Source organism: Geotrypetes seraphini, chromosome 8 (genome assembly GCF_902459505.1).
Source record: "Geotrypetes seraphini chromosome 8, aGeoSer1.1, whole genome shotgun sequence".
NCBI lineage: Eukaryota > Metazoa > Chordata > Amphibia > Gymnophiona > Dermophiidae > Geotrypetes > Geotrypetes seraphini.
In genome coordinates, this window is record NC_047091.1 from 130,406,372 (window position 1) to 130,429,326 (window position 22,955).

A 22,955-nucleotide genomic window follows, 5' to 3' on the forward strand; every position below is an offset into this window, starting at 1 on the left:
CAGAAGGAAGGGAATGGGCATAAACTTGGGACACAGAAGGAAGAAAGGAAGGGGGCATGAACTTGGGACATAGGATGGAGGAAATAGAAAGGGATGGAGGGGGCATGAACTTGGGACATAGAAGAGAGGGAGGAAGGAGGACATAGGATGCAGGGAAAGAGATGCTGAGGTGGGGGAATAGAAAGGGAGAATTCATGAGTGTGTGAATGAGGGAAAGAGTGATGGTGCACATGGAAAAAGGAAGAGGAGAATTTTTGGGCATAGGAAGGGAGAGGAGTGAGGAAAAGGTGCAAGGGAAGAGAAAGATGAGAGGGAAAATGTTGGATATGGTGCTGTTGAGGGAACAATGGGACAAACTGAAAGGGTTGCAAGAGGGAGGGATGTTGGACATGGTGGTGGAGGGAATGGAGGGAGAGATGTGGCATGGTGCTGGAGAGGAGCGATAGAGAAATGTTGGGCATGGGGCTGGTGGGCAGGGATAAAAGATACTGCACATGGTCTCAGGGATGAGAGAGGGAGAAATGTAGAGGGGGGTGGGAGGGATGCACCCTGAATCCCTCCCTCTCTCTCCCCCTCCCCCACTCCCTTTGCAGCAAGGGAGGGAATGAGAAAGAAAGATGGTGGACAATGAGAGAGAGAGGGAGGAGGAGAGAGGAAGAAATGCTATGCAGGGGATTAAGAGGGAGGATGATCTAGGATAGAAGTGAGTGAGGATGCTGTACAATGGGAGGGAAGGAAGAGATAAATGCTGAACCATGGTAGGAGGAACCAATGGACAGCAACCATTTGAAGGAGACTTTGCAGAAGACAGGAAAGCAGAAAAAAGAGAAACTGGAATCAATTTGATGGAAAAATAAATCTCCAGACAACAAAGGTAAAAAAAGGAATTTATTGACTAAAATATGTTAGCTTTGGGAAATGTGTATAGCAGATATCTTTGTATTATATTCAACTGAAAAAAATGCATTTCTGCTTTTACTTCCCCAGTGCTGTGGCTGGTGGGGATCCCCATTCACCACCAGCTGAGGACCTCCTCCAAAGGTGGCCAGAATTTCCCTCCACCAAGCATAGCAGTCATTGACAGCATCCCTGAGCCACTGAGGTGCCAGCATCTGTGACTCAGGGGCACTGCTGCTGCCTGCCATGCTTGGCAAAAGGGACCCCTGGCCACCTTTAGAGGAAGTCCTCAGCTGACATAGCTTAAGGGTCCTCATCAGCGGCAGTATTTATATTTTATATTTACATTAGAGGCTCTGGCAAAGACCCATTTACAAAGTATGTATTCTTCCCAATTAATATTTTCAAATTAATAGTGTCATGCTTATTTGTAAATGTGTCTCTATCAGAGCCTTTAATTCAGTAGCATAATTAAATAAAATAACTACTTCTGAGGTTTATGGGGATGGGCGGGAATGGAAGAGATCACTTGCAGGGATTTGATTCCAGCGGCGACAGGTGAGATGGGTTTGATTCCGGCGGAGACAGGTTTGATTTCTGTCCCCATGCAACTCTCTACTCTGCACATAGTGGCAATAGAGCAGAAGAGTTAAGTCGGCATTAAAAATCTGGTAACCTTCAGACCTGGTTAAATACAGAAGGCACAACATTTTGGCAATGTTAGAATCAGTTCCATACTCTTATGTTGTGGGAGTCTAAAGGAGTATGTGGAAAAAAAAGATTGAGTGTCAATTGGGTACTACTCAGTTCCCTAGGACAGAGATGAGGTAGAGGAAGTAGGATTAGGGTAATCGGGGATATGATTATAGCTGGGAGTGGTCACCTTGCCTTTTTACAGTGAGGGGCTATAAGAAACAAGGCTCTTCATCCTTCCTGGTACCATAAGATAATACTGTTTACATAGACCAGTTTGGGCAGAGATGTTAGGATGCTCCTGTTTAGTTTGTTTGGGTTTTTTTTTTTTAGCAACACTAATTAGGATGGTACTTCTATGGGACAGGGGGATAAGAAAGACGGAAGGAGAATGTTGCACAGAATCATTAGTTGCAATATTTCTGCTTATGATGTCAGTGAAATGTGATTTGGTTACTCACAAATCTGCTGACTTCAACCACAGACTACAAAACTTTCAAAAAAGAAACAAAAACTCTACTCTTCAAAAAATACATAAAACCAATATAACACAACCAATAATGTTCCAAACTCCTCCTGCATTACCAGTCTACTCCTTAGTAAATTAGAAAATGTTCAATCTATTCCTCAAATACTTCTTAATATGTACTTCTTAAGATCATAACAATTCTTATGTAATCCGCCTTGAACCACAAGGTAAAGGCAGAATAGAAATCACTAATGTAATGTGAGTTGGAATGCTTAGCCTATAAAAAATAGAAAAGACACCATTATACTGCTTTTGTATCTGTTTATTGACTTCTCATAAAAATCTGGTAACTTGTCAACTTGAATGGATGTGGCTTCCCGCCGAGTATGGCACTTCATTAAATGATATTCCCCTCATTAAATGATATTCCCCAAGAATAGGCATAGCTGCTTGCTGGATACAGACCCCTCCAGAGTGGGCATGGCTTCTCTTTCTCTCCTTCTTCTGTCCTGGCATCTGAGACAATGACACAGAATGTTTCTTTCTAACTTTGTTCTGGATTATTAGTGTGTTTTCCCATTTAAGGAAGTGGAGTAATTCAGTATGGCTCTCCATTAGACATGATTTGGGATTTTCTTATTGCAGTTTCTACACCTCCAAGAGTCGGCTGTTCTGTAAGAGCTTTACTCCCCGAATCAAGCTTGCTGGGAAGAAGGTATGTGTTGTGGGGAGACATGTCAGGTTACATCATCCAGTTTGGGACATGGAAGCAGGAATGGGGAGAAGGATCTCTCCTTGTTTGAGAGAGAAGCTGTGGGATGCTAGAATGAATACCTAGATTACTTTGAAAAGGTACCATTGTTGTGGGTGATAGTAGTGGAAGATTTTGGTAATCAAAGAGGGGTTGATACTGAGCTTTAAGGACCTGTCAGAGAAAATGGTAGTTCTAGTGCAAAGGACACACGAGAGTCCTGATGATAGGTGATATTCCTTTACTTATGAGTTGATTGCAGAAAAATGAAATTTATATTCTTCAGCTCTGCCTCCTTCTCATGTGCTATAGAACCCACTTCAGTTTGTACCAGACTAATCGAATAGCACTAAAACAGAATTAAGGAGGGGAAATGGGGAGTATCCCCTCTAAAACATTTATGTTGTGCTCTGTAAGAAATAATTAAGAAGGTTAAACAACACTGTAGACAACTTAGGCTGTAAACAACAAATCAAAATGCAACAAGCATGAAACTTATGGAGCTTTTAGCATATATCTGACTGACAGGAGAAAATCTCCAGGTCTGGACATGAGTTTGTCTGAATAGTAAGCAGTTGAACTCCAGACTGACATGGCAAGGTGTCAAAACTCATATGTCCTTTTTCCAGAAAGACGATTATTGAAGTAAGTACCTAATCTTCCCTTCCGGTCACTTGGAAATCCCAAAAAGATTCCAGTAGGAAATTTGTTTCAGATTTCTCATTCCTGGCAGTAAGCGCTGGAGATACCCAAATCTGTCTGGCTAATACTCATCTAGGGACTTGCTGTCCAGAAACGTGTCCAGATCGTATTTATTTAAACTAGGCTTGTCCAGCCTATGACCCTCAGGCCAAAACTCAGCCAACCAACTGTTGCTCTTCAGCCCACATTAAAACCACTCAACTCTGGCTGTCCAAGTTTGAGCTGTGCAGAGCAGAAAGTTTGAACTCTCAAAGTCTTGCAAGACTTGAAATCACAAGAGCTCCTGATCTTCTGCATTATGCAAGAGAGGCTGGGGGAGAGGGTGCATGAGAGAGAGAGAGACTTAATGTTCTTAGAGTGTGCGTGAATGTGATTCTCAGAAAGATGGTGAGTGCACACGCGTGCACATGTTTTGGTCCTCTGAATGTTACAAAATATAAAATGTGACCACCACTAGAAAAAAGTTAGACAAGCCTTTAAACTCGTGTTGCTTTGTTTAATTTCCCTAGGGTTTATACTTAGTTTTTGTTTTGTTTTTTAAGTTTTCAACTGAGAAAGGGAAGAATGAAAAAGAGACATGTAAGTGATTTATGGATTTACTTTAATGCTTTAATTCCTGTGAGAGTGGATTTTTTTTTTTCCTGGAGCAGTTTTCAAGGGGAAACATAGGTAGTTGGAGCTTCAGATGTATGGGGATGGGGCATGGGGCAAGTTTTAAATATTTGGGGTGAGAGTCTTATATCAGCAGGAAAGGGACAGTGGGAGCACTTTTGAACACAGTAGAAAAGACAAGAACATAAGAGTTGCCGCTGCTGGGTCAGACCAGTGGTCCATCATGCCCAGCAGTCCGCTCACGCGGCAGCCCTTTTGGTCAAAGGGCCCTATCTGAGACTAGCCCTACCAGCGTATGTCCTTGTTCAGTAGGAACTTGTCTAACTTAATCTTGAATCCCTGGAGGGTGTTTTCCCCTATGATATCCTACACTGTGTTGCTCTGCTGCAGCTGTACCTGCTGCTCCCCCCAGTACCTCCTGTTATTCATGGCATTATCCACACTAAACACACATCAGGGAATTCTATGCCCCAAAATTCAAAATAATGCAAAATATTAAACAGAACAATAATTTGTAGTATTTTTTTAACACTTGAGGTGAAGGAATGGCCTAATGGTTAGAGCAGTAAGCTAACAACCAAGGAAGCCCAGTTGAAATCTCATTGTAGCTCCTTGTAATCTTGAGCAAGTCACTTAACTCTCTGCTGTGTCAGGAACAGACTTACTAGGGTGGCTTGAAAAGTTTGGTAAAAAAGCAAGTTAAACAACATAGTCTCCATTGAGGGCTATACACTTAGTCCAGTGAGTTTCCAGGTTTTTTTTTTTAATCATAAATAAAATAGCTTATGAAAAAACTGGAAACTCACTAGACTAAGTGTATAGCCCTCGATGGAGACTACATTGTTTAATTTGCTTTTTACCAAACTTTTCAAACCAACCTCTTAAATTGAGCCTTCCACATACAGGGAATTATCTACTGTACCTGAATTAAAAACTCACCTTGAGCTATAATTTGAAAGGCACAAGTCAAATCTAAATCCTCAGTCTGGACTGCACCTCATTGTCTTCTGTTTAGCTTCTGCTTCATCTCCCTCCTTTCCTTCCATATTGTCCTCTAAAATAGTGATTCCGAAACCTGTCTAGGGGGACCACCAGCCAGTCAGGTTTTCAGGTTACCCGTAATGAATATAGTGGTGGTGACAAGCATGCAAATCTGTCTCAGGCATATTTATGACCTGAAAAACCTGTCCTGGGAGACCACCAACCAGTAGGGTTGAGAATCACTGCTTTAATACATCAAACCCCATCCTTCCAGCTCTTGCTTGATTGTAAATCCATCCTCCCAAACTTGTATTAACTGAACTGTTTCCTTGTGTGCTGCAGCACTAGGAACTCCAAAGGACCCTGAGAATGCTCTTCCTATTCAAGTGGATTATGATGCTTACGATGCACAGGTATTCTGCTTGCCTGGCCCATCCAGAGCTCAGCGCTGCACCACATTCAGGTAAAAAGCCTAAGGAAAAGAGCAAAGATGGCCTTTTTTTGTAAACACATTTGTATATATCTCTCTGTGTTATATGAATCCTGGTATTTTAGGGGGGAGGGAGTATGAAAAACTGATTCCTATGTGGTTCAGTCTGTGTTTTGTGAATCCAGGCATTCTGGTGTTGGGGGTATGAGACACTCTTGAACTCCTGTATGTGTCTTGCTGATTTTAATCTTTCCTTCAGGCCTTTGAGGGAGCGGGAGCGTGAGTGTCAGACTCGGAAGAGTTCTGGCTCTTATGAAGTGTCCTATAGTCCCTCTCTACAAAGCCGCACATTACCTCTGGAAGAAATAAGGAGTCAGGCTTCCGATGACAGCTCCCTGGGCAAAATCTCCAACATCCTGCTCATCCCACGACCACATCACCAGTATGAAGTCAGCAGCTCGCTGGGATACACCAGTACAAGAGGTCAGGGGGTAGAGGACACAGATGGGGCAGAGGGCATGGGAAGATCTAGAGGAAGTAAAGGGACAGCCCAGATTAACTCCATGGTAGATATTATTAACTAGCTATTTGGAAAGAGCTTTGGAGAAGAAAAAGCTGCATACCGTATTTTTCATGCCATTAGATGTACCTGATCATAAGATGCACCCTAGATTTAGAGAAGGAAAACAAGAAATAAACCTATTCTGAACCAAATTCTCCCTGCCAGGCTCTGTAGCAAATCCCACACTCCTTGCACCCTGTCCCCCCTCCCTGCCAAGCTCTGTAAACTGTCCCCCCTCTTGTGGTCTAGTGGTAAGCCGGGACAGGGCAGGCAGGGACAGGAAAGGCATGCCTAGTGGCTGGCAGGTGGACAGGGCAAGCAGGCAGGTAGGGACAGGGCAGGTAGGTATGTAGGTAGGCAGGCAGGCCTCCCCCCCAGGCAGGCAGCAGGAAAGCCCTGGCCTTTCCCTCCTCCCTCTCTATTTTTAATTCGGCAGGGCAGGCAGGCAAGCCCCGACTTCTCCTCCTCGCTCCCTACCCCCCAGGCAGGCCCCGGCCTCTTCCTCCTCATCCCCCTGGCAGGCGACAGGCAGGCCCGGCCCTCTTCCTCTTCCCTCCCTATCCCCCAGGCAGGCACCTGGCAGGCCCTGGCCTCTTCCTCTCACCCCCCAGGCAGGCGACAAGCAGACCTGGCTCTCTTCCTCCTCCCTCCCTATCTCCCAGGCAGAAAAGCAGGCAGGCCCTGGCCTCTTCCTCCTCACTCCTCAGGCAGGTGACAGGCAGGCCCTGGCCTTCTTCCTCCTCCCCTCTGCCCCCCATGTGTACCTTTTTTTTTTTTTAACTTCTGGACATGGTGCCTCGCTGAGAACAGCGCACAAGGCTGGCTGGCTGACTGGTTCCTGCTGCTTCCTCCAAGAACTGCCAGTTGACGCGGATGCCTCCTATTCCATTCTCTCACGACATAGCGGCGCATAGTTGCCTGCCTGGTCCCGCATCGCTTCCCGCGAGAACTTAGCCTGTGTTTTGGATTTTGGCTCCTTATGTTTAAAGTTTTTTATTGATTTTTTCATATAACAACAAGTGTCATAAATTTTCATACAATTATCTTAACAATACACTTGATATTTCTCTAATGTACTTTTATATAAAACATATCTTATATTATTCTTATTATGATTTTACATATCATATAAACTGTAATGATTTTATCAATTATTATTTAATTATGAATCCTCTTCCCTCTCTTTATTTTATTATAGTCACATAAGAATAACATCTATTATGATAAATTATTTATAATTTATGACAAAGAGAATAAAAACCTTACCCCTCCCACCCTCCCTCCTTTAAACCATTATCTTATTATGGGAAAAATGAAAAATCAGTCATTACAAAAATCTGTTAATGGTCCATTTGGCTCATGTGTTTGAGTTTGACACCCGTGCTGTAGAGGTTGATGATTTATGGCAGGGGTCCGTGTACTGTGTCTGAATAAATGCTTCCCAACATGTGGGTTATGACCACAAATGTGGTCACAAAATCAATAGATGAGGTCATGAGAAACTGTACCACACCCCACATCTTTTGCTCCTCCTCCTCTTAAAACTGCCATCTGAAACAGGCAGTGTCCTTGGTGCTGAGCTTCTCATTAGACTGAAAATCCATGTGGAGTAGCAGAGCCAGTGAATACCAGGCTGCCTCCTGCATCTCTTCTGGCGTTGTTCCTTTCTTCCTGTTTTGGTTACATAGGATGAAGGAGGAGAGAGTGAGTAGAGGGCAACAGAGAGAAAGTAGGGTGTGTTGGTCACCTGAAAGAGAGGCTTAGGATTGAGACTGGAAATCTTTTTTGCAGGGGTTGTGTGTAAATTTTGGTTCCCCCCCCCTACGTGTTCAATGGGTTGTTGGATTAACATTTGGGGACACTGAGTAACATAGTTATGATTGGTTATACACAGATTTCCTGGAGAGAATGATGGAATCACAGCAGCGAGATTCTAGTGCTCCTGGAAGGTTTCATGTTGGCAGCGCAGAATCGATGTTGCACATCCGTCCTGGTGGATACACGCTGCAGCGAGCACTCATCAATCCCTTTGCTCCATCACGCATGCCCATGAAGCTGACATCGAACAGGAGGCGATGGATGCACACTTTTCCAGTGGGTGAGTCTATCTTATTTATTTTTTCAGTTATCTATATTGTTCTCCCAGGGGAGCTCAGAAAGGTTTACATGAATTTATTCAGTTACTCAAGCATTTTTCCCTGTCTGTCCTGGTGGGCTCACTATCTGTCTAATGTATCTGGGGCAATGGGGAGATTAAGTGACTTGCCCAGGATCACAAGAAGCAGTGTGGGTTTGAACCCACAACCTCAGGGTGCTGAGGCTGTAGCTTTAACCACTGCGATACACTTCTTTCCTTTTTACCATCACACTTCCTTTTTAACTTTCCTCTTCCTCTTTCCTTTTGTCTTTTCCTTCTTGACCTTTGTCTCTGGACTACCACTGCCTTTATTGCCTTTTTACCCTTAGCCATCCCTGTCTCTTTGTCTTCTCCTCTCTCTCCCTCCCTCCCCCCCTCCCTTTCCTCTCTCTACCATGCTTGTTACCCTCACTGTTCCAAGGCTGTGGTACAATTTTCTGTTGTCGTGGCCATTTATATATGCCTGACCCAAGGAGCATCAAGTGATTATTTGTGTTTCAACAGGGCCATCCGGAGAAGCAATTCAAATCCATCATCAGACACGTCAGAACATAGCTGAAATGCAAGGAGATGGGCGGCGAGACCCCACACACTCCTCAGCTGAACTACTTGAACTTGCATACCACGAAGCCACAGGCAGGTGAGGTCCAAGGTGGTCTCCAAACAGAGTGATGTTCTGGGACAACCACAGCCACTGGAGTAAAGGAGTAGAGAGCTAAGGCGGCACCTGGACTGAGTGATAAATAATGACAATGCAGCCTCGTTGTGGGAGGGTGAAGAGGAATTGTACAGCATACTGTGAGGGAAGATCAATACACTGATGGTGTGAAGAGGGTTAACTGCAACCTGGGATGGTAGGATGGATAGAGGCCAATGCAGGGGAGGCTATCTAGCTGCGTAGTCTAGGAGGGTAGGAAGTGCAATGCATTTGCTTGCATATGAGGGTGAAAGGGTTGTTGTGCAGTGAAAGTGGTGAACGGTTTGTTAGTAGATGGTGTGAGAGAGAGTATTGCCTTTGATTTTTCTTCCCTCTAGCGAAGAAAACTGCTTATAGTACCTGAACGTACACGGCTTCAGTAGCCTTTAGACTTGCAGGCAGTATATAAGATATGAACTCCAGTCTTGGGCATGGGATGGCAAGAAAAGCTCTCAAGTCTGCGTTTTGAGAGTGGGGAACCTGCAGCCATGGTATTCTGGAAGGTTTTGGAGGTAGGGTGTGTAAGGGCATTGTATTTTGGGTTTTTTTTATTGAATTATTATAACAAAATTGCAGCACTGTCATGCCAAATTCTTAAGTACAATGCACAAGGCCTATATTTTACGTCAAGGTATGTATTGGATCCTCCGGAGCTCATTGAATATACTCTGATTGGTTATATTTGGAATGGCGTCTCATGTTTCCTTTACATCTTTCTCATGTTCTCAGTATCAAGATGCCCAGATTATAAAAAGAAAATAGAATTTTAATAGATACTTGGAAAACATTAAGATTTGTTAGTAATTTAACAGAATTCCCTATTAATAAATCCACCAATCAATCCATATGGCTAAACTCCAAGATCCAAATCGGCGGTTTTAAGATCGTCTGGAAACATTGGATAATTGCTGGAATCAGAAATTTAAATGATGTCATTTCTAATGGTAAACTGCTGGAATTTACACAATTGCAACATAAATTTGGGCTTCATAAATCACAATATTTTAGATGGTTGCAATTGAAGCAGGCCATTCAGGCGGGGTTTCCCTGAATGGAAAAATTTTAATACTCAATCCAGTTTGATTTCTTATGTTTTCAGGTGGACTTTCTGGGTCACCAGGCCGCACAGTGGTATAAAACTATTAGTAATTTGGTTTAAAAAAAACCTAAAAATGGTCTGAGGGATATTTGGAGCATTGAGATTAAACATCAGATTTCAACATCTCAATGGCCACAAATTTGGTCTGAAGAATGAGATGTACAGTGTCAGCGTCTATGAGACAAACTTGGTTTTTCTTGTTACATAGAGCTTTTTGGACCCCAGTTAGATTACAAAAGTTAAATAGTACTTTGTCCAATAGATGCTGGCATTGTAAGACGGAGGTAGGGATTTTGGAACATCTTTTATTCTATTGTCCCTCATATTTTAGCCTTTTGGAACTCAATCTGGGATCAAATAAATTGTTATTAGGAAAACCATGTAGCGTTATCTTATGATACTGTGATATTTGGAATGAGTATGAGAAAAAAGAGTCAGATAACATTGAGTAATAAAAACTTTTAATGATCATGACTGGAGTTGCCATCCAACATATTACCAATAACTGGAAAGATCAACTAGGTTAAACTTTAACTTTTGGTGGAATTCATTATGCCACATATATAGAATAGAAAGATCAATAGCGACACAAAATGGAAATTACAATAATTTTATTAAAATATGGGAGCCATTGGCGTCTTTTTGTCAAGATTAAATACCATTTTCCTAGTAGTCCAGACATCATATAATAATGGGAGGGGGGAGGGATACAAAGATAGGTTTCGTTACATGAATGAAGGGTTTTGAGAGAGGGTGGGGAGAGGGATACATTTATATGTTTAGAATATATTGTAAGATATACAAGTGTCTTGTTTCATTGTATTGAATATGATTATTGTACACTTGATGAAAGATTTTTAAAATGAATAAAGAATTTAAAAAAAAAAAGTACAATGCACAATATGCAAATCATACATAAACGTCCCTCCCATAATAACCCATATCTACCTGCCCTCTCTATTCTCCTCCTCCTCCCCCTTCCAACCGCAATGTGGGTTGGAGTTGTAATCCCAACTGTAGATTAATGTCCTCCTTCTCGCCCTTCTTAGCATATGGCATCCAGGTTTCAGGAAACTGTGCATTCTTTAGCACTCTCCAGACCAGTAGAGGTTAATCTTTACGAATGGGTAATAATCCAATCATGACCAGCAGGTGGAGACTGAAAACAAAACTGTGGGACAGTATATAATATACTCCCGTTCTCTATTTACATCAGTCTTCTTTCAGTCTCCAGCAGGTGTTGAGTGATCTGTACCCATCTCCCTTGGTAGGGCTGTTGGAATTTGTTTTAGGGGGTTTCTAGTCCCTGTTTTTGGCTGGACGGAGCATTGGGCGGGCCCTGTTTGGGGGTCCCGTCCGACCTCAGGGGTGTCAAACCCGGCGGGTCTCGAGCGGGGTCCCTCCCCCACTTCCTCCACCTCCCACATTTTTTTTAGAGGAGCCTCAGCAGTAAGCCTTGCCCCCTAAATCAAGCAAGCATATTGCTTTGAGAGCCTGTGGAGTCTGTTCTGTAAAAAAAAAATCCTGAGGTAGTGCCGGTCTGCAGGGTTGCTTCTCTGTCAGTTTAATGGTTTTTACTGTATTTTTTCATCTAACCGGCACTTTGTTTTCTAGCTAGGTCGCGTATGGAGCAATTGTGCCCTTCTCCCGGGGGAGTGGGACACAATTAGGCCCAGCCGCGAGGCACTCGCGGCTGGACTGAATTCGGTAGTTTGGGCCGGTGAAGTGGTGGAGCTCCGTCGGCAGCGGCTGCAGGCGCCCAGAGCTCCCCGCCGATGGTGCCTCGCGAGTTGGCTGGGAGCAGTGGGAAAACCCGGTCTTTCCCAACCGCCCAAGGAGGGATTCCCCGAAGCGATTCCTTCTCAGCTGATTTTTTGACAGCTGATGCCGACTTGCCTGTTTTAGCAGCTGGGACTGTTCAGCCTTCTCAGCCGCTACAGGCCATGGAGGGGAGCATTTTTGGCCATTTTTCTCTGTCTGGCCCCCTCCATTTTGTCTGCAACCTCAGGTGACCTTCCCCCTGTATTGCAAACACAGGGGCAGGTTTCAGCAGGGACCCCTGCTGGGGCAGGGAGTCCCTGGGGACCCCCAGGGGTTTTTTTGTCCCCAATTTAATTTCTTTCTTTGTGCAGACAATTGGGGGTCCCACGTGCACCTGGGGGGTTTCGGGGGTGGTTTTCCCTCCACGCCCCCTATGGCTTTGCCTCTTTCTTTTCGTTTGGCGTCCCCTCTTCCTCCTCCCTCATCTAAACGCCCGCGGGGGGGGCTTGGATTGCAAATTGGGTGGTCGGAGGAGCGTGTTGGCATGATTGAGGACCTGGCCGCTTTGGCGGGCTTCCAGGATCCTCTGGAGGGACGCCGCTGGCAGCGGGGCGGCGGGTTTCCCGTCTTCCAGAGCAGATGCGTCCGTGGTGCGCTTTTTATTCAGAGGGATGAGTTTTTAGACCTGATGTAGCAGGTCTCCTTGGTGCTGCATTTTTGAAGTTGCGCCACCGGAGATCCCGCGTATGGGGGCCCCTCTGCTTCAGGGAGTCTGTCCTGTTTCCCGCTCTTTTCCTGTGCGTCAGGATTTTTGGGATTTTGTGCTGGCGCAGTGGCCAACGGGCTCCGTTTCGTTTGGTGTGCGCCTTGGCTCATGGGTATCCCATCCCGGAGGGGGATAGGGCTACCTTAATTTCGCCAATGGGGGACGCGGTGGTCTCGGCACTTACTAAGCGGCATTCTGTGCCTGTTATGGACGGTTCTGCTCTTAGGGTCTCTGAGGAGCGTATGTTAGAGACACTTCTAAGTATAATTTTGATGTCTCTGCCTTGGGGGTATTTGTGTGGGGCTGGTGGCTCGCACCGTGTTTCGGTGGTCTGAGCGTGTCCTGGATCGTGAGTCTGATGTCTGGTCCTTAGTGGATCAGGAGGTGGTGAAGATTGAGATGACTGCCTCGTTCCTCTCGGTTGTTCTTTGTGACTTGGTGCAGCTAAGTCTGGGACTTTTGGTGGCCGCTACGCTGTACCTTGTGGCTTCGCGCTTGGTCGGTGGTTGCCACGTCCAGAACTGAACTTCCCAAAATTTCCCTTTCGGGGGTTTGTTTTTTGTTTGGAGAGGACTTAGATCCGGTGGTTCAGACTCTGACGGACTCTGAGGTGGCCCCATCTGCCTGAGGACCGTGTCCCGCTCCGGCTTCTCGGGTTGGCATTGCCCAGGGGCGTCCTGCGGAATATTTGCAAGTTTCGCCTGGGGCATGGGACTGCTTCTTTCCAGGCTTCCGGTTTTCCCCGGGGTCGGTTGGCTATAGCGCATGCAGTCCTTTCAGGGGGCCCGTCGGGGGGCTGGGAGTTCCCCCCCGGTTCCCCTGCTGCCCGTCCTGCGCGATGGCTCTTTGCCGGCGCCCCTATTGGTTCCCGTGGGTGCCCGGCTTCGCAACTTGTTTCCCAAGTGGGCCGAGATCACGTACAATCAGTGGGTCCTAGTGGTGGTGCCGGGACGGTTATGTACTTGAATTTTTGCCCGCTCTGCCGGATCATATCTAGCCTCTCCATGTCAGGTGGCATGAGAGACGCTAGCCTTTCGCCAGACCCTTCAGCGCTTGCAACTTCAGTTGTCCAGTGTCACCCTCAGGAGTGGCGGTATCGGCTTGGTACGCCATTTCCTTTTGTGGGGCCCTAAAGGGAGGGACCTTTCGGCCCATCCTTGGTTTGAAACCGAGGTCAACAGGACTCTCAGAATTCCCTTTTTATTCGCATGGACACACTGCAGTCTGTCCTTCTGGCGGTTCAGCCGGGGGAGTTCCTGACTTCTCTCGCTCTGGCGGAGGCCTACTTGCCTTTTTCCCATTCGGACCTCTCCTCAGCTCTTTCTTTGCTTTGCGATGTTGGGTCTGCACTATCAGTTCTGTGTGCTCCCTTGGGCCTGGCCACGACTCCCTGGACGTTCACCAAGTTGATGGTGGTCATCACGGCGGCATTGCAGTCGGAGGGCATTCTGGTGCACCCCTACTGGGATGACTGGTTGATTCGGGCGAAGTCGTTGCAGGAGAGCGCCCGAGTTACGGCTCGGTGGTTGAGTTTCTCCGGTCACTGGGCTGGGTGGTCAACCTTTCCAAGCATCTGGAGTACCTTGGGGTTCTGTTCGACACCTCCTTGGGGAAGGTCTTCCTTCCAGAAGCCCGGGTGAGCAAATTGCAATCTCAGATTCGCCTTCTTTTGGCGTCCCGGTGTTCTCGGGCGCAGGATTTCCTCCAAGTCTTGGGGTTGATGGCAGCGTTCCTGGATGTTGTGAGGTGGGCGCGGGCCCACATGTGTCTCTTCAGTATGCTCTGCTCCGTAGATGGTCACCCCAGAGCACAGTTTGGAGGTCCCTGTCCATCTGTGAGGCTTGGCGCGCTGCAGTCTTCTTTGATGGCTCCAGACCTCTCGTCTGGTCCAGAGGATGAGTCTGGATCTATCGCAGTGGACGGAGCTTCTCAAAGATGCCTGTCTCCTCGGTTGGGGTGGGCTCAGTGTCTAGGTCACTCAGTTCAGGGCACCTAGTCCATGGAGGAGGCATCCTGGTCGATCAACGTGTTGGAGACCAGAGCCGTCCCTCTGGCGCTGTTAGCCTTCCGCTCCCTCTTGATGGGCAAGTCGGTCAGAGTCCTGTCTGACAATGCCACAGCGGTGGTTTATGTCAATCGTTGGGGCACCAAAGAGCGCTCAGGTGGCGGGGGAGGTGGCTCGGCTCATGCTTTTGGGGCGGAGTCACGCCTTCTGGACCTCTCGGCCTCTCACATGGCCGGGGTGGAGAATGTTCAGGCGAACTTCCTCAGTCACATCTTAGATCCCAGAGAGTGGTGTCTCAGCCCCGTGGCTTTTCAGTTGATAATGCAGGCTTGGGGTCAGTCCCTGATGGACCTGATGGCCACGAGTGGCAATGCCGAGGTGTTCCGCTTCTTCAGTCGTCGCAGGGATGGACTGGCCGAGGGTCTGGATGCTCTGGTTCAACCATGGCCAACAGAGGGGCTGTTGTGCATGTTCCCTCCGTGGCCATTAGTGGGCAGAGTTCTTCTCCGCATTGTTCGCCATCCGGGTCTGGTGGTTCTGGTAGCTCCAGATTGGCCTCGACATCCGTGATACGCAGATCTGGTGACACTCTGGTGGCGGATCCTCTTCCTCTGCCTTCCTTGGCCGACCTTCTGACGCAGGGTCCCATTCCCATGTTCGACCCGTCTCCCTTCTGTCTTACGGCTTGGCTTTTGAAAGGGGTCGTCTTGGTAAGAAGGGGTATTCAGATAGGGTGATATTCTACACTCTTGGGGTCCTGGAGGCTTTCTACCTCTCAGGCTTCTGTGTGGATTTGGCACTTCTTTGAGGGGTGGTGCCAGGTGCGGGGAAGTGGTCTCTCTTCGCGTTTCTGTGCCTATCATCTAGAGTTCTTGCATGTTGGCCTGGAAAGAGGCCTGGCTTTAGCTTCTCTCTCGGGTTCAGCTTGTGGCCTTGTCAGCCTTTCGGGGGTTTGTGACAGGTCAGCGTTTGACAGCCATTCCTAATGTGATTCGCTTTTTGCGGGCGGCCAAGGTGCTCAGGCCTCCCGTGCGGTCCTCTGTTCCCTCTTGGAATCTCAGTCTGGTTCTCTCTATTCTGATGCACCCGCCCTTCGAAACCGTTGGGCGGCTGCTCTTTGCAGGACCTTACTCTGAAGACGGTCTTTATTGGTGGACATTTCTTCCGCTAGGCGTGTTTCTGAGCTACAGGTTTTCTCTTGTAGGGCTCCCTTCTTGGAGTTTTCTAGGGAGCAGGTTGTCTTGAGGCCTGTTCCTTCCTTTTCTGCCGAAAGTAGTTTTTTCCTTTTCATGTCAATCAATCTGTGGTCCTCCCGGTCTTGGGTAGTTGGGAGGGCTCTTCTGAGCAAAGACAGCTGAGCAAGTTGGATGTTGGTCGGGTCCTTCGCTCTTATGTGCAGCGGACCCAGGAGATCAGGAAATAAAATCATCTCTTTGTCCTTCTGACTGGTCCTCTTAGGGGGGCTGGCGCTTCTAGGGCTACTATTGCATGCTAGATCAAGGAGACTATTGCTTCCGCTTCTTTTCTGGGGCAGCAGCCCGTTCTGGAGTTTCTCAAAGCTCATTCTACTCGGAGTCAGGCGGCTTCTTGGGCTGAGTCGTCGCTTGTGCCTCCAGTGGACATTTGTAAGGCTGCGGTTTGGTCTTCCTTGTATTCCTTTGTCAGCCTCTTTCGGGTAGATGTTCTGGCGCGTCAGGACGCGGTGTTTGGTGTGTGTGTTCTGGTGTCAGCCCTTCGGGGGTCCTGCCCGTGTGAGGGACTGCTTTGGTACGTCCCATTCGTAAAGATTAACCTCTACTGGTCTGGAGAGTGCTAAAGAAGGAGAAATTAGGTTCTTACCTGCTAATTTACTTTCTTTTAGCTTCTCCAGACCAGTAGAGGTCCCCACCCTGTCTGTTATTGTTGTTGTTGGGGCTGTTTCGCGGGCAGTTTTTGTTTTTTGCTGCGGGTTCTAGTATTTTTCTAGGGCCGGGGAGAATTAAAGAACAGCGGCTGTGGCTAGGCTGGCTTAGCTGGCGAGCTGTGGGGACATTTTCCTTCTGGTATTTCTCCTCTGCATTTTTCAACAGCATTTGGGTATGTTATTTGTTACTCCTATTCGGAGTATTGTTTTCTTTCTGTTTTCCAGTTCTTAGTTCTGCTTGGCTATTCGGCAGACTGATGTAAATAGAGAAGGGAATATATTATATACTGTCCCACAGTTTTGTTTTCAGTCTCCATCTGCTGGTCATGATTGGATATATACCCATTCGTAAAGATTAACCTCTACTGGTCTGGAGAAGCTAAAAGAAAGTAAATTAGCAGGTAAGAACCTAATTTCTCCATCTATTATGTCTGAAAGCCATCAGCCTGGACATATAGCCTATATAATCTACTTTAGTTAACACTCGCTGACGAATAGGTAATAATGGTTGCTTCCATTACACTGCCAATACCAGCCAAACAGCTGTGGCAATCAAGGAGATAAGCTTATGATTCTTAATTTGTCACATCAAGTGAGGCATGAATGTATCCCGTCTCTTCTGTGTATTCTATGACTCTTCTGATACTTTGAGGCCCTTCTTTCTCATGTAAACCATCTTCTTTTATAGGCATGGTGCCTCCTATGTCAGAAACAGTAGGATGGAAGAATTCCCCAGCACGGTAGTCGGCAGTCAGAATACAGGTGATGAAAGGAGGAGGTGGGGCAAAAGGGTATGGGACGGAGCAAGGGACAGAAGTAAAGTTTGAGGGTGTGGTATTCTGGGAATGGGGGAGGAGGGCAGAGATGCACAGGAGAGAACAGGACTGAAGGCAAGCTGCAAACAAGATGGAAAAGATTTCCAGGAGAGGAGCTAGTGATGGGAGGGGGAGCTGGGGGTGAAAGCGGTAAGAGGTTTGCAGGGGGAGATTGTGACACAGGAGGAGCTGGAGATAAGAGGGAGATGTGTGGTGATGGTAGTGGTGGTGGGGAGGGAGGTTGGATAGGATGAGGCCATTGCATCATATTAAATTTAAAAATGCTTGACATAACGTCTAAACATAAGAGCCATGCTGGGTCAGACTAGTAGTTTATCCTTCCCAGCAGCCATCTCTGACAGTGGCACCTGGCAAGTCCAGAGCACTAGAAAATACCTGACAATTCCTCATAAGGGAATTGAGAAGTGGTTTTCTCCTAGGCCTTCCTTGCTCATAGTTAATGAATCTGTTCTCCAGAAACTCAACCAAACCCTTCTTTAAATCCAGTTGTACCACTAGTTTTGAGCACATTTCCAACAGCAAGTTCTACAAATTATCTAATCTAGTCAGGATTTCTTAATCACACTTATCCAGTACAGGTTCAAGGCAATTTTACAAGAAGGCTCAAGGGGAAATTTTACAAGTAGAGTCAATTTTACAAGTAGAGTCAAGGGGAAAAGGCTACATCACATGGTAGAAGATGTACAGATGTGTTGAATGATAGGTAGGTGGGGGGGGGGAAATGGTTTATGGGAGGGGGAGGAATTTGTTGGTAATACTTTTCCTCTCTACTGTCATGTAACATAACAGATGGACATATATTTTGTAATGATAGAAAATTTCAATAACATTGTTGAAGCCTAAAATAATTTATGTCTCTCAGTACAGAGGGGCAATAATCAAAATTGTAACTCGCTTTGAACCTTTTTGATGAAGTGTGTGTAGTACAGTGAAATTACTGGATTCTTATCCATGGGCTCTGCACCAGTAGGTTTGCTTTGTAGGTACCTTTTCCTTAGCCATAATAGGAGATGTGCACCTGCTCTCTTCAGTGACAGCCATAATAATGCAGCCACACTTCTGGTGGCATCCTCTGACAGCTGCCAGCCCGAAACTGCCCCTCTAACACAGAAGCTTCTCATGTTGTGTTGTAAGCATGTGCCAGATTTCCCACTTTGACCATGAATACCTGTTTTCCCCTCATCTATTTCTGCATTATCCTGTCTAAGGAGAACCTCTGGTATAGGTAAGCAAGTCCAATTTCCCTGCAGGTGATTAGGGTTTTTGTTTGTTTGTTTGTTTAATTCTCCCCTTCCAGTTTATCTGTTCTTCAAAGGGAGTCATGCCACCTTTTTATCATGTTTCTTGCCCTTCTCTGAATCTTTCCTTGTTTTGCTTATCTTTTGAGATTGGAGGGGGTGTTTGTGTGACCAAAACTACATATTGTATTCAAGGCATGGTGCACCATGGATTGATAGAGGTATATTGGTATTGTTTTGGTTGCGGTTATTTTCAGACTAATATTTTTTAACTTGTTTCTTTTGTAGACATGAATCAGAAAGCCCAGCAGAAGGATTCTGGGCAGGAAACTGCCTCTACCACTCTGGAGCACAGTGAGTTTGTGATGAGTCCTGATAGGCTGGTATAATCTGTAGCTAGGCCCAGGAAAGGATTGGTGGGAAAGAGAGAGGAGAGTTCAGGGGTCACTGAGAAAGCCACTTAGGACTGGTATTATATGCACTAGAGCTTCCTGGGCTGCTGGAAAGAGGAGTAGTTCTGCATTCTGCAGGGCAGGAGCTCTATGAAACTACTTGAACACTTGAGAGAAGCTGATTTTACCTAGATGATTTGAGAAGGCTTTGTATGGATGCTTTAGGGGGTGGGTGTATACTTGAGTATTAAGGCATTAGTGATGTGCTGTTGCTTTGAGGTGTAGGCTATATTGGAATTTAACAGACAAACAGGGCAGGGCAGTATACAGGACTATGAAATCTATAATTACAAGGATGGAGCCAGAGTTTCTGGCACCCCAAAACATCCTCTCTCCCACCAATATCAGCCATGAGACTTATTCCAGCATACTCTCCTGCAATACACAGTTTGAAGATATTGCTCCATGCTGTTGTTTGGGCTTTGCGGCCTCGCACCCAGGTGCTTCTAATCTCTCTTCTCCACTCCTCCTCCTCAGCATGGACACTCTATATATCGCTGGATGAGAGTTCCCTCCAGGAGCCACTCTGTGCTGACCACCTCCCCCTCCCTCTCCTTTCCCACTAAGGCCAACACAACAGAGGTATCAGTGTATTACTCCCAATAGGTTTTGCTGCCACCCTGCCATGCTTACCTTACTTATCATGTTGCACTGGCCCTTGGCATCCAGGGTTGACATAAGACATGACTGCTATAGGCTCATATTCAGACCACAGGAGATTGCTGGCAATACCATAAATTCAATGCCTGTGCCATATCTGGCCACTTGTATTAAGAACATAAGAATTGCCGCTGCTGGGTCAGACCAGTGGTCCATCATGCCCAGCAGTCCGCTCATGTGGCGGCCCTACCAGTGCCTGTTCTTGTTCTGCAGGAACTTGTCTAACTTTGTCTTGAATCCCTGGAGGGTGTTTTCCCCTATAACATCCTCTGGAAGAGCGTTCCAGATTTCTACCACTCTCTGGGTGAAGAAGAACTTCCTTACGTTTGTACGGAATCTATCCCCTTTCAACTTTAGAGAGTGCCCTCTCGTTCTCCCTACCTTGGAGAGGGTGAACAACCTGTCCTTATTTACTAAGTCTATCCCCTTCAGTACCTTGAATGTTTCGATCCTGTCCCCTCTCAATCTCCTCTGTTCGAGGGAGAAGAGGCCTTGTTTCTCTAATCTTTCACTGTATGGCAGCTCCTCCAACCCCTTAACCATCTTAGTCGCTCTTCTCTGGACCCTTTCGAATAGTACCATGACCTTCTTCATGTACGGCGACCAGTGCTGGATGCAGTACTCCAGGTGAGGGTGCACCATGGCCCGGTACAGCAGCATGATAACCTTCTCTGATCTGTTCATGATCCCCTTCTTTATCATTCCTAACATTCTGTTTGCCCTTTTTGTCGCTGCCGCACATTGCGTGGATGGCTTCATCGATTTGTCGATCAGAACTCCCAAGTCTCTTTCCTGGGAGGTCTCTCCAAGTACTGCCCCGGACATCCTGTATTTGTGCATGAGATTTTTGTTACCGACATGCATCACTTTACACTTATTCACGTTGAACCTCATCTGCCATGTCAATGCCTATTCCTCGAGCCTGATTATGTCACGTTGCAGATCTTCGCAATCCCCCTGCGTCTTCACTTCTCTGAATAACTTCATATCGTCTGCAAATTTAATCACCTCGCTCGTCGTACCTATGTCCAGATCATTTATAAAGATGTTAAAGAGCACGGGTCCAAGCACCGAGCCCTGCGGCACCCCAGAGTCATAGCTGGCTAAGTCTCAATGGCCAAAGATATACCACACTTTTAGGTGGTTGTCTTTGGCCGCCGAACTTAGCCGGCAGGCTGCTGAATATTTAGTGGTGACTGGCTATGTCATGTTACACACAAAGAAAACAAATACATACTAGCTATTAATTGCCTCAGGCTCCTCCTAATCCTGCAGACTCTAAATAACTGGAGAAAACCTGGTTGTTAACATTCTTACTTAATTATTTGAGTTCTTAAGCCTGAATATTAAGTTGAGGATGGTAAGAATGCAAACTTCATCTGGATGCTCTAGGGTAGTAGAGGGAGAGATTGGAGCTGTTAATGGATGCAGGGAGTGGATATTGTGAAGGAAAAGTCCTGTAACTGCTATGGGGGGGGGGGGTGGACCCTAGCTGGGTGATCTGGGATGGGGTTGTAAATGGAGAGTGCAGGGTATGAAGATGCTGTGAAGGTGAAACAGGGTAGAAGTGGGATGATGGGGGCATCATCTGGAGGCTCTGAGTCAGCAATGTGGAGGAAAGAAGGGAATAGGGACTGCATGTGTATGCTGTGAGTGTCAGGGTCATAGTTGGAGGATCTGGAGCAGCGGAGGTGCAGGTGGGTCCTGTGCATGCTCACATTGGGTTGTGGGGGAGGTAAAGATGCTTCTAGCTCCCATTTCAGTGTTTGTGGTTCCTGTTTTCCCTTGGTGTGTAGACTTCAGCTGCTGCTCCCTCAGAAGTATAGATTAATCATGCGCATTTTCTAATCCAATAGTGATGGGTTCATCTTGTAATTATAATTGGATTCATCTGTTACCTGCCTCTCTGCTTTGATATTCTTTATTCCATGTTGTGCTGTGATATAAATGTGAAACTGATCAGGCTCTTTTCTCCTGCTGATTCCTGTATCCTCTGTTCCCTGGGAGATGACAGTCTGTCTCTTCGCTTCCTGCTTGGAATTTTCACTGCTAATGTTTAATAGTGATAATTTCTATTGATCTGCTGTAAGTGCTTCTGCACTTTGTGTTTTGTCCTACATTAATCAAAAGCTGAAAATAAAGCATGACCCTTCATTGTTAACAGGCTCTCTCTCTTTCTCTCCCCCTCCTTCCTTCTCTGTTTGTTGTGCTGCCTTTTGCACCTTTGCTCACATTTTGGTAATCTGCATCGCTGCACATACCTGTTTCTTTTTCCTGTCCTCACTCTGTCTGGATACTTTCCCATTGCTTCCCCTTGTGCTTTGGGGTAGATCTGACATTGTCTGCTCCCCCTGTAGTGCCAGGCTTCTGTTGTACCGTGGGGGTGGACTGGAAGTCCCTTACCACACCAGCATGTCTGCCTCTCACCACGGATTACTTCCCTGATCATCAGAGCCTTCAGAACGATTACACAGAGGGCTGCTACGACCTGCTCCCTGAGGCTGATCTGGACAGGTGGGGTTTACTGTCTTTCCTTGGGATGACTTTTACTCTGGCGCTAAACTGTAGATTTTAGCTTTCACAAGAAAATGTGGGAGGATAATGCCAGTTGCATATGAAGATTATTTGAAGTGGGAAGAGGGTACATTTTGTCTATGTTAATGGGGGATGGTGAAATTCTTGTGATGGTTTATCGCCATGTGGCATTCTCCTGCACATGCTTTGTACAGGAGCTCAGACTGACTCCCTATTTTCTTCCTCTGGCTCTTAATATATTACTGGTTCCAGAGACCATAGCAATCTCTAGTCTTTCAGAAATTTTCTATTTCACATAAGAAAGCAGCAATTTCCTTTCCTTGGGCTTTCTGAATTTGGAACTGGGTTCCAAGGTAGATTCCAATGTTTTGTTGTATCATAGGAGAGATGAGGAAGCTGCACAGATGAGCGCTCAGCAGGTGTTTGAAGAGTTTATTTGTCAACGTCTCATGCAGGGGTACCAAATTATTGTCCAAAGCAAGCCCCAGAAGGCCAGTGTTGCTGGACCACCTCCTCTCAGCAGCAGCCCCCTCTATAGTCGAGGTAAGAGCCTATCTGAGCACCTGCTATAGCTAAGGGAAGAACCTGTGCTGTGTCTGCTAACATGATGGGTGAGGTTTATTTTGTTTACTAATTAGGCCTCATGTCTCGGAACCGAGCTGAGGAGGAGGATCAGTTCTGGCTGAGTATGGGCCGTACCTTCCATAAAGTGACTCTCAAGGACAAAATTATCACAGTCACTAGATACCTGCCAAAGTGAGTATGCGTC

General features: G+C 46.4%; 1 protein-coding gene across 6 annotated transcripts in view; it reads left to right on the forward strand.

Moving 5' to 3' along the window:
• DEPDC5 (DEP domain containing 5, GATOR1 subcomplex subunit) overlaps positions 1-22,955 on the forward strand; it is a 123,865-nt gene that overhangs the window by 45,939 nt on the left and 54,971 nt on the right. For 5 of the 6 annotated variants that reach the window (XM_033956668.1, XM_033956669.1, XM_033956671.1 and 2 more), the window contains 11 exons: positions 2,705-2,774; positions 4,055-4,091; positions 5,448-5,568; positions 5,795-6,018; positions 7,992-8,195; positions 8,739-8,874; positions 17,154-17,227; positions 18,828-18,893; positions 21,982-22,165; positions 22,569-22,729; positions 22,825-22,942. In XM_033956668.1, the coding sequence (XP_033812559.1) occupies positions 2,705-2,774; positions 4,055-4,091; positions 5,448-5,568; positions 5,795-6,018; positions 7,992-8,195; positions 8,739-8,874; positions 17,154-17,227; positions 18,828-18,893; positions 21,982-22,165; positions 22,569-22,729; positions 22,825-22,942 (1,395 nt within the window). The remainder of the gene's footprint in view (positions 1-2,704; positions 2,775-4,054; positions 4,092-5,447; positions 5,569-5,794; positions 6,019-7,991; positions 8,196-8,738; positions 8,875-17,153; positions 17,228-18,827; positions 18,894-21,981; positions 22,166-22,568; positions 22,730-22,824; positions 22,943-22,955) is intronic. The other variant, XM_033956670.1, reaches the window with a different exon arrangement.